Source organism: Martes martes (assembly GCF_963455335.1).
Source record: "Martes martes genome assembly, chromosome: 4".
NCBI classification, from domain to species: Eukaryota; Metazoa; Chordata; class Mammalia; order Carnivora; family Mustelidae; genus Martes; species Martes martes.
The window spans coordinates 94,447,556-94,461,526 of NC_137891.1; the positions used below are offsets into that span (position 1 = coordinate 94,447,556).

The 13,971-nt window shown below is 34.7% G+C and overlaps 1 protein-coding gene across 3 annotated transcripts in view; it reads right to left on the minus strand.

The window, feature by feature from the left end:
• Positions 1–5,017: 5,017 nt before the first annotated feature.
• SYCP1 (synaptonemal complex protein 1) overlaps positions 5,018–13,971 on the minus strand; it is a gene marked incomplete at its 3' end in the record, with an annotated part of 134,869 nt that continues 125,915 nt past the window's right edge. For all 3 annotated transcript variants that reach the window (XM_080802218.1, XM_080802217.1, XM_080802216.1), the window contains 3 exons: positions 11,940–12,083; positions 5,270–5,359; positions 5,018–5,155 (listed from right to left, as the gene is read on the minus strand). In XM_080802218.1, the coding sequence (XP_080658344.1) occupies positions 5,018–5,155; positions 5,270–5,359; positions 11,940–12,083 (372 nt within the window). The remainder of the gene's footprint in view (positions 5,156–5,269; positions 5,360–11,939; positions 12,084–13,971) is intronic.

The following is a 13,971-nucleotide window of genomic DNA, read 5'->3' on the forward strand; positions in this document are numbered from 1 at the left end:
GGCAATTTTATTCTATGTAATTTTCATTCACAGACATAGAATGACGGGAGTTTCATCATCTGTAACATCACAAATTGCTGCAGCAGGACGAAGAGTGTGATAGAAGGTCTCACACTACTAATCAAATACTCTAGCACAAGAGTAATTAACGCACAACAGTTCTCCCTAAACTTATTGGCCAGGACTTATCATACAGGCTCACCAAGATGGGAATGGAAATCTAATCTTTTCACATGTCCAGAAGAAGAGAGGAAAACAACTAGGTATATGTGATCATAAAAGTCTCTACTACATTTTAATAAGTTGCTGAATTATGATATATCCATGAAATATTACTACAGCCACTTAAAATAATGAATTAGAAGCATACCATATGTCATAGATTTTTATGAGATGCTAAGTAAATTTTAAAGACTCTGAAAAGTATATATATCATCCCATTTTCATAAACTATGACCAAAGAATCCTGTGTGCATATATGCATATGTAAAAAATAATTAAATACATTATTATCTATATCTGTCATTAAGAAAAATAGGAAAACTTTTTTCCACCCCAGGAGGAGATTTGGCAGAAGGGTCCCTAATGTGTGTAGAAAGGGAAAGAAAGAGGGTGAGGATAAACAAAAGGAAGATAAAAAGAGGGCATTAAGATTTTATATGATTATATTTATGTACTGATGTAAATTATGTACATGCATTAGAAATCAAGTCATTTTTCAAAACTATCTTTTCCTTTTAATTTTGATTACTTTCATAGTCCTCAAATTACTGATATGTTGAAATTAAATCATTTCCCTCCAGCTCTAAACTCTACGATTTCATAACTTAAATAATGTTAAGTCTTATCTGTCTCCTGTTTGTTATTTCCTATTTCTAACTCAGAGCTTACCTTCCACTGATTAAAGTTCTGGATGTACTTCTATAGCCTGCAGACTATTAATTATACTGAATTCAGGTTGCCTGAATTATAAATAATTTATTTCTAACCTTTATATCAACCAAAGCAAGTTGCTCTTTGACATCATGAATTTACATTTACCTGAGTGGGAGATATTTTATTACTGTTAAAGTGACAAAATCATAGATATTTTTCTTAGGCTAGGTATAAAACATAATCTAAAAGTCTGGAACTTAAATTTTTAGTCTACGAAATCTTCCCATCTCCCACCTGGACTATTTCAATAGGTACAATATCTTCACCTTGTTCCAATTTACCTTTATTGAGCTTTCTAAAGATTGCTATTTATTCTGGCTTAATTTTCTCTTGTCCTTCTAATACACCTATAACATCTTTTTTTTTTTTTTTTTTTTTTAAGATAGTGAGCGTGTGAGTGAGGTGGGGAAGGGCAGAAGGAGAGAGAAAATCTTTAGCAGGCTCCACTTAGGACAGAGCCTGAGACAGGGCTCACTCTCACAACCCTGAGATCATGACCTGAGCAGAAATCCAGAATCAGTTGCCCAACTGACTGCACCCACCCAGGCACCTCTATAGTATTCTTGCTTATGTCCAAAACTCACCTCTTCTAGAAGACCTTCTCAGAAGCCAAGACATGAAATTATCTTTCATATCTCTGTATCTTACATTTACATACTGCTGAATTACTTACATTATAAGTGATTCATTTGTTTACACATTTATATTTCTTTTATCATGTTCAATTAGCCACCATATAAATATCATTAGTTTTTTGATATAGTGTTCAACGATTCGTTAGTTGCATAGAACACCTATCACAACACGTGCCCTCCTTAATACCCTTCACCCAGCTATCCCATCCCCCCACACTTCTCCCCTCTGAAACCCTCAGTTTGTTTCCCAGAGTCCATAGTCTCTCATGATTTGTCTGTCAGTGATTACCCCCTTCAGTTTTTCCTCCCTTCCCCTATCATCTTCTGTGCTATTCCTTATGTTCCACATATGAATGAAACCATATGATAATTGTCTTTCTCTGCTTGACTTATTTCACTTAGCATAACCCCTTCCAGTTTCATCCATGTCAATGCAAATGGTGGATATTCATCCTTTCTGATCACTGAGTAATATTCCCTTGTATATATGTACCACATCTTCTTTATCCATTCATCTGTTGAAGGGCATCTCAGCTCCTTCCACAGTTTGGCTATGGCGGACATTGCTGCAAGGGGGTCTCTTTATAAAATGGTGCTGGAAAACTGGACAGCTACATACAGAAGAATGAAACTAGACCATTCTCTTATACCATACACAAAGATAAACTCAAAATGGATGAAAGACCTCAATGTCAGACAGGAATCCATCAAAAACCTAGAGGAGAACATAGGCAATAACCTCTTCAACACTGGCTCCAGCAACTTCTTTAAAGACACATCTCCAAAGGCAAAGGAAACAAAAGCAAAATGAACTTTTGGGACTTCATCAAGATAAAAAGCTTCTGCACAGCCAAGGAAACAGTCAACAAAACTAAGAGGCAACCCACAGAATGGGAAAAGATATTTGCAAGTGACAGTACAGATAAAGGGCTGGTATCCAAGATCTATAAAGAACTTCTCAAACCCACCCACCCCCAAAATAATAATCCAGTCAAAAAATGGGCAGAAGACATGAACAGACACTTCTCCAAAGAAGACATACAAATGGCTAACAGGCACATGAAAAGATGTTCAACATCACTAGCCGTCAGGGAAATTCAAATTAAAACCACAATGAGATACCACTTTACACAGTTAGAATGGCAAAAATTAAGAAGGCAGAACACAGCAATGTTGGCAAGGATGTGAAGAGAGGGAAACCTCTTACACTGTTGGTGGGAATGCAAACTAGTAGAGCCACTTTGGAAAATAGTTTAAAGATTCCTCAAAAAGTTAAAAATAAAACTACACTATGATTCAGCAATCACACTACTAGGTATTTACACAAAAGATACAGATGTAGTGAAAAGAAGGGGCACATACACATTTGTATTTGCTACTGGACATCAAGTCATTGAAAGCAGAGATTGTATATCATACAGATAATCCCAAATCCAATGATTTATGCTTTCAGGTATTGACACGCAGAAGGATTTGACACAGGGGAATACTCCCTTCTTGAATCTGTAATTACACTTCACTTCCCTGTCCTTAATCTTTGCAGCAACTCCTCTATTGCTTGACTTTTAAATGCTCCAGTATCCCAAGGCTCATTTTTGTTTCTATTAACTATACATTCACTGTCATAAAGAGAGTGCATTCAGTCCCATGCTTTAAATGACATGTGTATGTCAATGACTAGTAAATAATGACCCTTCTGGAGAACTCCAGATTCATTTGTTCAATGACCTACCAACTGCTCCACTTAGATATCTAAGATATCTCAGCTATTACACAGCACCTCCCCCCATAAAAAAATATTACATAGCTCAAAACAGAACTTCAAGACCCAACTTTGCTCCTTGTCTTTCCTTCACCTCATCCTTATTTCAGGAAATATGTCAGCAAATCTTTTTGGTGCTTCCCCTTTTGCAGCAACCTTGGAAGCCAGTTGTTGAGCAAGGCAGAACTAAAAGCTGGAAGGAGCCAGGTTTCCTGAATCACTGCCTGGAGGAATGCTGCTTACTAAATAGGAACATTTATGCTGGACTTTAGAGAATTGAGAAGTTGATGAATGATTAGCCAGAGAAGCTAGCATTACCTCAACTAATACACTAGTCTTGTTTTATTTTAAAATGTTTGAAAATTGTTTATAGCAGCAATGGCCACGGTCGCCAAACTGTGGAAAGAACCAAGATGCCCTTCAACGGATGAATGGATAAGGAAGATGTGGTCCATATACACTATGGAGTATTATGCCTCCATCAGAAAGGACGAATACCCAACTTTTGTAGCAACATGGACAGGACTGGAAGAGATTATGCTGAGTGAAATAAGTCAAACAGAGAAAGTCAAGTATCATATGGTTTCACTTATTGGTGGAGCATAACAAATAATATAGAGGACAAGGGTAGATGGAGAGGAGAAGGGAGTTGAGGGAAATTGGAAGGGGAGGTGAACCATGAGAGACTATGGACTCTGAAAAACAACCTGAGGGTTTTGAAGGGGCGGGGTGGGAGGGTGGGGGAACCAGGTGGTGGGTATTAGGGAGGGCACAGATTGCATGGAGCACTGGGTGTGGTGAAAAATCAATGAATACTGTTACGCTGAAAATAAATAAAAAATTTAAAAAAAATGTTTGAAAATATATAGCTTTAAAAATGAAATATCACATTATCAAGTCTAATAATACTCTAAAAAATACTTGCTCAGGAGACTCATAATAAATTTTCAATTAAGATATCAGAAGCTGGAAGTCCCAAAACCATCTCCAGGTTCATTTATTTATTGTCTATTTCCCTCACTAAAATGTAAGCTCTAGAAGAACAGAGGGTTTATTTTTCTGTTCTGTTCATTGTCATATCTCCAGTATCTAGAACTGTATTTGACTCTTAGAAGGCACTCAATAAATACTTGTTTAAATTAATGAGTGTTGAATAAATAATGTTAGGAAGCCATACTGGTGTAGCCTTTTTTTCCTACAACTGAAGGGCACTTGTCAATTTTATAAACAGATAAAGCTGCTTCAGAACTGTGAAACTTCACCATAATGACCTTAAAATTTAAAAAATATCAACATTATGATCAGCTGTTCAGATGACCTCACAGAATCAATGAAAAGCATTTATTTGCATCCAAATATTTTAATAATAAAGAATAAAGAGTACATCTCAATGTTTTCCTAGCATTCAATGGATAACTTCACAAATTTGAAAAATTAAAACAATTTTTATGAATACAAGAAAGACAAAAACAAAATATAGTCATCTTATTATCTGAATAGAATTACAAGGTTTCAGGTAATGCGGTAATTTAGGCCAAAACATAAAAATCATAAAAAACAAATTATGTAAATACAAAAAAGTCTCAATGTCAGAAAATGTTTGGCTCTTCAGAAAATAAAACATCTTTAAATTAACTATAAATCTCATGTTATTAGGCTCCTTAATCACACTGATTTTCTGAGATTAAACAAATAACTTCTCTGCATCCTTTAGTTTATTTTTCCTATCCATTTTAGCAATTACAGCCCAACGATCTTCCCGCATTTTCCTTGTAGCTCCAAACTTCAGCGTAGATCCAGGGGTTGTTAGAGATGAAGGGGTCTGAATACAAAATCAAATTAAATCAAATCAAAATATGTTTAATTTAAAAGTCCAGCTTTTGAAATTTGATTTCTGAAGTAAAAATTAAAAACTACCTTTAAAAAAACACACTACCTTTTTTGGTGTTCTGACACAAAGATGAGAAGTTGTTGGATTATTATTCTTGTATAATTTTTTCAATGTCTCTTCCTCTGAAACCATGCTCTTAAAGAAAAATACAAAAAATATAATCTGGGGTCTGTCATCACTAATACTAAAATTTTGTCCATATATCACAGAGAGGAGGAGAAAGACAAGGAAGGGAAGGGAGGGGGAAGGGAGAAAGAAAGGAGGTGAAAGAAGGGAGAGAAGAGAAAGAGGAGAGAAAAAAAGAAGAAAAACTGAAGGCAATGACAAAATAAATACTCAATCTTCCAAACAAGGATAGAGATTTAGTTTCTATTAACAATACTGTATTTTATGAAAGACTAATAATGATATTGTATTATATGAAATATAACATGTATATAAATAGTACTTTTCTACTGATTTCTACTTCAGTTTCAGAGTCTTTATACTACTACCTTTTCTTCCACTTCCCCCCAGCCTACTTACTCAAACTCACACTTTGGCCTTATAATAAGCATGTATAATCCTATAAAAATTATCATGTTATCAACTATCAACTTATGAGTATTCTAATTCTCCCAAATAATAATAGCTAACGCTAATTTAGTAATTTATGTTAGGAGCTGTTTTAAGCACTTTGCCTATTTTAATTAATCTTAATTGTCACAATAATTTTATAAAATAGGTATACTATTATTATCCCCATTTTAAAGGTGAAGAACTGACACACAGAAATGTTAAGTACTTTGCCTAAGATTACACAACTAGTTAAGAGGTGGAGCCGGGATTCAAATCCAGATAGGCTGGCTCTAGAAATCCACTCTCTTAATGAATATACTACACAGATTTATTAGTCTGGTGAGCAATCAGCTCACAGTATCTTGTCCTGTTCACTAATGTCACATTTACAGAGGCTTCATGAATAAAAACATTCAAACAGATTTACATAGAGTTATATCTGCAACATTCATCTTTTCATGTGCTCGTTGGCCATTTGTATATCCTCTTTGGAGAAATGTGTATTCAAGTCCTTTGCCCATTTTTTATCAGGTTATATGGTTTTTATTGTTGAGTTATGGGATTTCTTTATGTATTCCATTTATCCCTTTTCAGATATATGATTTGGAAATATTTTCTGCCATTCTTGAGCTTGTCTTTTCACTTTCTTAGTAGTATCCTTCAAAGCACAAAAATTCTTTATTTTGAAGTCAAATTTATCAGTTTTCTCTTTTCTTGCCTGTACTTCTGGTATCTTTCTCATGAGGCCCTTGCTAAATTCGAAGTAATGAAAATTTCCCCAATATTTTCTTCTGTTTCATAGCTCTAGCCTGTAAGTTTTGGTTTTTGATCCATTTTGAGTCAATTTTTATATGTGGTATAAAAAGTCCAACTTCATTCTTTTGCATGTGGATTTCCAATATCCAGTTCTAACACCATTAGCTAGAAGAAAAAAAAAAAAGTCCTTCCCCCCACTGAGTGGTCTTGGCACTCTTGCCAAAAATTAATTGGCTATATTTGTGAGAATTTATTTCTGGGCTCCTTTATTCCATTGATCTATAGATCTGCCCTTATCCTACTACTAATCTGTTTAAATTACTAGCTTTGTAGAAAGTTTCAAGGCTGAGAACTGTGAGTCCTCCAGCATTACCCTTCTTTTTCAAAATTATTTTAGCTATTTGGGGACCCTTGCAATTCTGTATGAATCTGAGTATCAGATTTTCCATTTCTGCCAAAAAGCTGTCGGAATTTTGATTGAGATTGCTCTGAATTTGTGGACTGCTTTCGGTAGCACTGACATCTTTTTTTATTATTATGTTCAAATAGCCACTGTATAGGACATCTTCACAGGTTTAAGGCTTCACACCCATAAACACAATTTTTTTTTCTAATTCTTTAGGTCTTCTTTAATTTCTTTCAGCAATGTTTTGTAGTATTCATTGTATTTCAGTATTTCACCTTCTTGGTTATGTTTGTTCCTAAATATTCAATTTGTTTAGATGATAATGGATATGGATAATTTTCTTAATTTTCTTTAATTAACTTTTGGATTAATCATTGTTGGTATATAAAAATATAACTGATGTCATGTGTTTTTACACCCTTCCACATTGCTGAATTCATTTCTTAGCTCTAGTAGCCTTCTTGTGGAGTCTTTGTGATTTTCAATGGATAGGATTATGGCATAAGCAAATAGTTTTACCTCATTCTCATTTGTATGCCTGCTTTTTCTCTCCCTCCATCTCCCTTTGTTTTTGTCTAATTGACTAATAGTTCTGACTAGAACTTCCAGTACAATGTTGACTAGCAGTGGTGAAAGTGGACATCCTTGTTTCGTATTTGCTTTTTTTTTTTTTAAGATTTTATTTATTTTTCAGAGAGAGACACGCAAGACCTGAGCTGAAGGCAGACGCTTAATGACTAAGCCACCCAGGTGCCCCCCCCCACCGTCTCATTCTTAATTTAAGGGATAAGTTTTCAATTGAGTAGAATGTTAGCTCCAAGTTTTCATAAGTATTTATCATGCTGAGGAATTGTTCCTCTATTCCTACCTTTATAAGAGTTTCTATCATGAAAAAAATGTTGGATTTTGTCAAATGCCTTTTCTGTACTAATTGAGATGATCATATGGGATTTTTTCCCCCTTCATTCTATTAATGGTGATATACTACACTGATTTTCTTATATTGAACCACCCTGGCATTTCTTGGATAAATCCCACTTAGTCATGGTGAATACAACTTTTTTTTTTTAAGATTTTATTTATTTATTTGACAGACAGAGATCACAAGTAGGCAGAGAGGCAGGCAAAGACAGAGAGAGGGGGGAAGCAGGCTCCCTGCTGAGCAGAGAGCCCCATGCGATGCGGGCCTCGATCCCAGAACCCTGGGATCATGACCTGAGCCAAAGGCAGAGGCTTTAACCCACTGAGCCACCCAGGCGCCCAGTGAATACAACTTTTAATATGATGTGAAATTTGACTTGCTAATATTTTGAGGACTTTTACACAGACATTCATAGAGGATAATGGTCTTTAACTTTTTTTTCTAGTAATGTCTTTATCTTACTTTGATATCAAGGTAGTGCTGGCCTCATATAATGAGTTATCAAGAGTGCCTCCATAAGAAAGGATAAATACCCAACTTTGTATCAACATGAACGGGACTGGAGGAGATTATGCTGAGTGAAATAAGTCAAGCATAAAGTCAATTATCATATGGTTTCACTTACTTGTGGAGCATAAGGAATAACATGGAAGACATTAGGAGAAGGAAAGGAAAAGTGAATTGGGGGAAATCTGAGGGGGAGACAAACCATGAGAGACTGTGGGCTCTGAGAAACAGAGGGTTTTGAAGGGGAGGGGGATGGAGGGATGGGGGAGTCTGGTGGTGGGGATTGAGGAGGGCACATATTGCATGGAGCACTGGGTGTGGTACATAAACAGTGAATCCTGGAACACTGAAAAATAAAACTTAAAAAAAAAGTTCTCAAAAAAAGTTCTCTCCAATTTTCTGAAGTCTGAGGTTATATCCTCAAATGTTTGATACAATCTATCAAGGAAGTCATCTGGCCCAGGACTTTTCTTTGTTGAGAGGTTTTTGATTACCAAGTCAAATTCTTTACTGACTATAGATAGGCCTGTTGAAGTTTTCTATTTCTTCTTGAATCAGTTTAATTTGTGCATTTCAGGGGTTTTACCCATTTGTTCATTTCTTCTAAGGTATAGAATTTGTTAGCATATATTCACAGTATTTTTTTATCTCTAATTAGTAATAATGAACCCACTTTCCATTTCTGATTCTATTTATATCTTGTTAGTCTAGCTAAATATTTGTCAACTTTTTTAATCCGAAAAGATTTGTATTTGAAAAAATGTATTTGAAAAAATACATAAATTTTGGTTTTGTTGATTTTCTCTATTGTTTTCTATTCTCTAATTTGTTTATCTCCCCTTGAATCATTTTTTCCTTCCTTCTGCTAGTTTTGGGTTTTGTTTGCTCTTCTTTTTCTAGTTCCATAAAGTGTAAAGTTATTGATTTGAGATCTTTCTGTTTTAATATAGGAATTTGGAGCTATACATTTCCCTCTGAATTTTTGCTATAACACATGAGTTTTGGTATACTGTGTTTTTATTTTTATTCATATCTAAGTCTTAACTTCCCTTGTGATTTCTTCTTTGATCCACTGGCTGATTAAAAAGTGTGTTAATTTCAGGGCACCTAGGTGGTTCAGTCAGTTAGGCATCTGACTCTCGATTTTGATTCAGGTCATGATCTCAGGGCCCTGGGATGGAGCCCCACATCAGGCTCCGTGCTCAGCGGGGAGTCTGTTTCTCCCTCTTCCTCTGCCTCCTCCCCAGCCCCTTCCCCCCACCCATTCTCTCCTCCCTCTCTCTCTCTAATGAATAAATAACATTTTTTAAAAAGAAACTTAAACATGTGAATCTTATAACTGAGTATGTCTGCAAATCAGATTCTTCCCTTTCCCCAGGGTTTGCTATAGTGAGTTAGTTTTGTCTTGCTTTATGCTGTACAAGTTTCTGTGCCAGGGATTAGCCTGGGTTAAAAATTTGGGATCTTCTCACATATTTTTTTTTTTGAGCCTGTCTTTCCATGGGCATGTGCAGTGGCTTTAAATACCCCAGAAATGTGACTGCTCTTGATGTCCTAATTTTTTTAAATGTCTGATCCTCCAAAGAATAAAAGTGAAAAAAATAAGAAAAAGAAAACCAGTTACAGTTCATTTAAATCCTCTGTAAGACACCTCCAGCCAGGGAGAATTGAATGGCAGCCAGTTTCTGTGCCTGCAGTGATGAGAAGCAGCAATGATAATACAGAACACTGGATCTTGATATTCAGAGAAAAAGTCCTTATTGCTCACCTTGGCTACAGCAAGACATGAGCATTGTTGTCTGCCATAGGACAATGGATTGGATGATAGGTAGCCACTACCATTCTTAAGGATGAAATTGACCAAAATTAACTATAATTTACCAAGTTTCAACCCTGGAAGTTGCAAGCATTCAAACAGTCTACAGAGTTCCAAAATAGTTACTTCAGACAGTTTCTGCAAGTACAATTGCTGTCTAGGTAGAGAAATTTGTGGTATTTCCTACTCCACCACCTTCTGTAAGGTCACTCCAGACAATCCATTTTTAAATCTAACTTTTTATAATTATTTGAATGTTCACCAAAATTTAAACGCAACAATAAGAAAACTGCAAAACAGTAACTTTGAGTGATAATTATAATCAAATAAACTGGACTATGAAATGTATTTTTAGGCAAGTATAAATAACTGTGCATACTTCTAGAATACTGTAGTATGCCTACTGTGTTACAAAGCTGTGATGCTCCTTTTAAAAATGAAATCATGAATCATTCTGAATCTCAGTTTAAAAACTAGCTTAAATTCACACAGCTAGAAAAACAGTATCCAACCCTGATTGTCTAATTCCAGATCTCATAGTCTTTCTACTAATTCTCCTTACATTTTTATGTATCTGGACTTCAGTTTGAGCTGGCAGTTATTATGTATAACAACTTACATAGGCTATGGAGCTAAACTGTCTGTGTTCAAATTTTGGCTACATGCCTTACTAGCTCTGTAATCTTGGGCAAGGTACCTATATGACTCAGTTTTCTCATCTGTAAAATGAAAATAACGGCACTGTGTATACTTCTAATATGGGATTATTCTAAGAAATACCTATATAATCTTTGCAATGGTGCTTGGTTCACAGTTTTAATCATTAAAATGTTAATCATCATCTATAAAACAAAGAGGCACTTAAGGATTCTATAGGTTAACTTCAATAATTAGGGTTTTAAGACTTCAACAACTCATTATTCCAGAACAAATGAAAACAGAGGGTTCCAAAGCAGCTTCAAAAGCTTAAAGGATCTCAAAAGTTAAAAGTGGCAATAATGAAACAAACTAGCACCTTTAACTGGAATTTTGTAATTAAGAATCTTTGGTATATTGTTTCATTTTGTGTGATGAGGTTTCTTTTTAAATTAAGTGATCTAAATTTATTCTCAATAAATATTATGACAAGAAAATACTGGTAGGTATGGATACACTCACAGGAGGGAATAACTAATAATACAAACTGCTAGGGGTAATACCTTCTTTAAACAACTCATCTTTAATACATTAACTCTTTAAGAATGATAAAAATGCTATACTTGTCAACTAATACCTTGATACAGATTTCAACCAGTAAGTGGTATAAAATTAGGAACAGGTATAATATGCAAAATCAAGAGGGGCCCTAAAATTTGGCCATAGAAAGATTCACCTAACCTTTCTTAAAAAAAAAAACAGACAGAAAGAAGGAAAGAAAAAGAAAAGAAGAAAAGAAAAAGAAAGAAAGAAAAGAGAAAAGAAAAGAAGAGTATGTGGTTAAAAAAAAAAAAACTGCTGGAAAACAAGATGGTTTAATCATCTCATGTACCAACTACGTTACATCAAGTATTTGAAAATGCCATGTTTTCTGAAGTTAGATTATTTAAACCCTATTTCTCCAAAATGCTGCAAAAGCATAGGGTTCTGTGTTATAGAGTTCTATATTTTAGTATTGCAATAGTAGATACTATGTGTATATATTATACATATACATCAAAAATGTGTAAAAATGATAATGTAAACAATCAATACTGATTTGTAGTATTTTTACCAAGAGATCAGTCGTTTCTGAGCTATCCGAATTAATATCAAACTCAAAGACCATTTTTCTCTTTTTATTACTTTCTTCCATGGGTACATTCTTGCTTTCTCTTTGCTGAATTTTTAGTTTCGTTGGTGTCTTCACAGTATATGCCTATCCAAAAAGGAAAACAACATATTACCTTATCAAAAAACCCTATACTGTTGGTAACTCAAGTTGAATCTTTAGTAATCAATAACTCTCCATTATCAGTGGGATGTATATAGAGATTTTTTATAAGAATTTCATTCAGATATTTTTGATACTAAAACTTCTAACTTTCTTCAAACAATTTATAGCAGTAGAGGTTTTTTTTCCCCCTTCCCTTCAACTTACTGAACAAAATAATGGCAGGAAAGAGTGGGGAGAGAGATACTCTCTAGCATCAGCAGTCAACAATCTTAAGGAAAGAGGGACTTTAATTTTTCTACCAATAATTAAGACCAAAGAACTGAATGAGCTTTGCTCTTTCTACAGAAATCCTTACTGATTTGAGAAAATAGGTATGCTTATATTTTGTTCATAAAGTAATTCACATTAGTCAATGTTTAGTATTCCTTATTACCCTGTAAGTTTTATAATTTTTTAAAGTATCTTTAAAAAGTTAAGTCAGTGACATCAGCAAAAATGGCAAAGCAAGGTATTCCAAAAATTTGGAATTTGCTCTTCCATAAAAGCAATAAAAATACTGTAAAATGGTCAAAGTCAGCTTTTTGAGAACTCCGGAAATTAACCAAAAGCTTGCCACAAATTGTAGTGCTTATCTTTTTTTAATGGCCGAACATCTGTAACAACAGCAAGCTTTGTGGTTTTTTAACTTTTCTTCATCCCAGCCCCCGCCCTCTATGTTACCCTTAAAAAAATAATATCCCACACTCTTGATCCAGTCTGAGAGCCACAAGATAGCGCAGAACAGAACTCAAAGCTCTTCCAAAGCTTTATTCCCAAAAAGTTGTCATTTTAACTTGTCTAGTGGTTCTCTGAAAGACCTCACTTACAAGGCTGATTGTATTTAACCCGACTTAGAGTTCATTATTACAAAAACTTTCTCCTTGTGAAGTACAGCATAGCATTTGTCAAAACAATTATAAGCAAGCATTTTAACTTTGCAGCTCCATGAGACAATGGAGCTGGGCAAATGACAGGGCAAATGACAGACTAATGAAACAAGATGAGATCAGGAGGGAGAAAAACCATAAGAGACTCTTAATCTCACAAAACAAACTGAGGGTTGCTGGGGGGAGGGGTGCATATGGAGAGGGTGGTTGGGTTATGGACATTGGGGAGGGTATGTGCTATGGTGAGTGCTGTGAAGTGTGTAAGCCTGACAATTCACAAACCTGTATCCCTGAGGCAAATAATACATTATATGTTAATAAAAATAATTAATTAAAAAAAGGAACTTCAAACAGGTAGGAAATGAGACATCCATAAGGGCTTTGAAAAGCTGACATTAATGGCAAAATAAAATAAAATCTAAAGTTAACAGTAATGTACCAATGTATGTTTCCTAATTTTGACAAATGTACATGGTAATGTAAGATGTTACCAATGTAGAAAACCGGGTGATAGACATAAAGGAATTCTATGTACTAACTTTGCAACTTTTCTATAAATCTAAAATTACGGTAAAAAAGACGTTCTTTCTAAAAAAGTAAGGTCACCACACCTATGAGAATGGCTAAAATCAAAAAGATATAAAATACCATGTAGTAAGGATGTGGAGCAACTAGACTTCTCATTCACTGCCAGCTAGGATATAAATTTATGCAATGATTTTTTTGAAAAACATGATTGGCAGTGTGATACAATAAGAAATATATATTTAGTCTTTGTCCCTAGTTTCTGACGCAGAACTTTTAAAACCCATGTAATTTCCTGAGTGATAGGGGTGATCAGAGCATCTTTTGGTACAATATTCAGTCTTTGTCCCCCAGTAATGTGATAGGAGTCTTTTGTTATTCAAAATAAGCTCCTTTTAACTGGACTAAAGTTAACACTA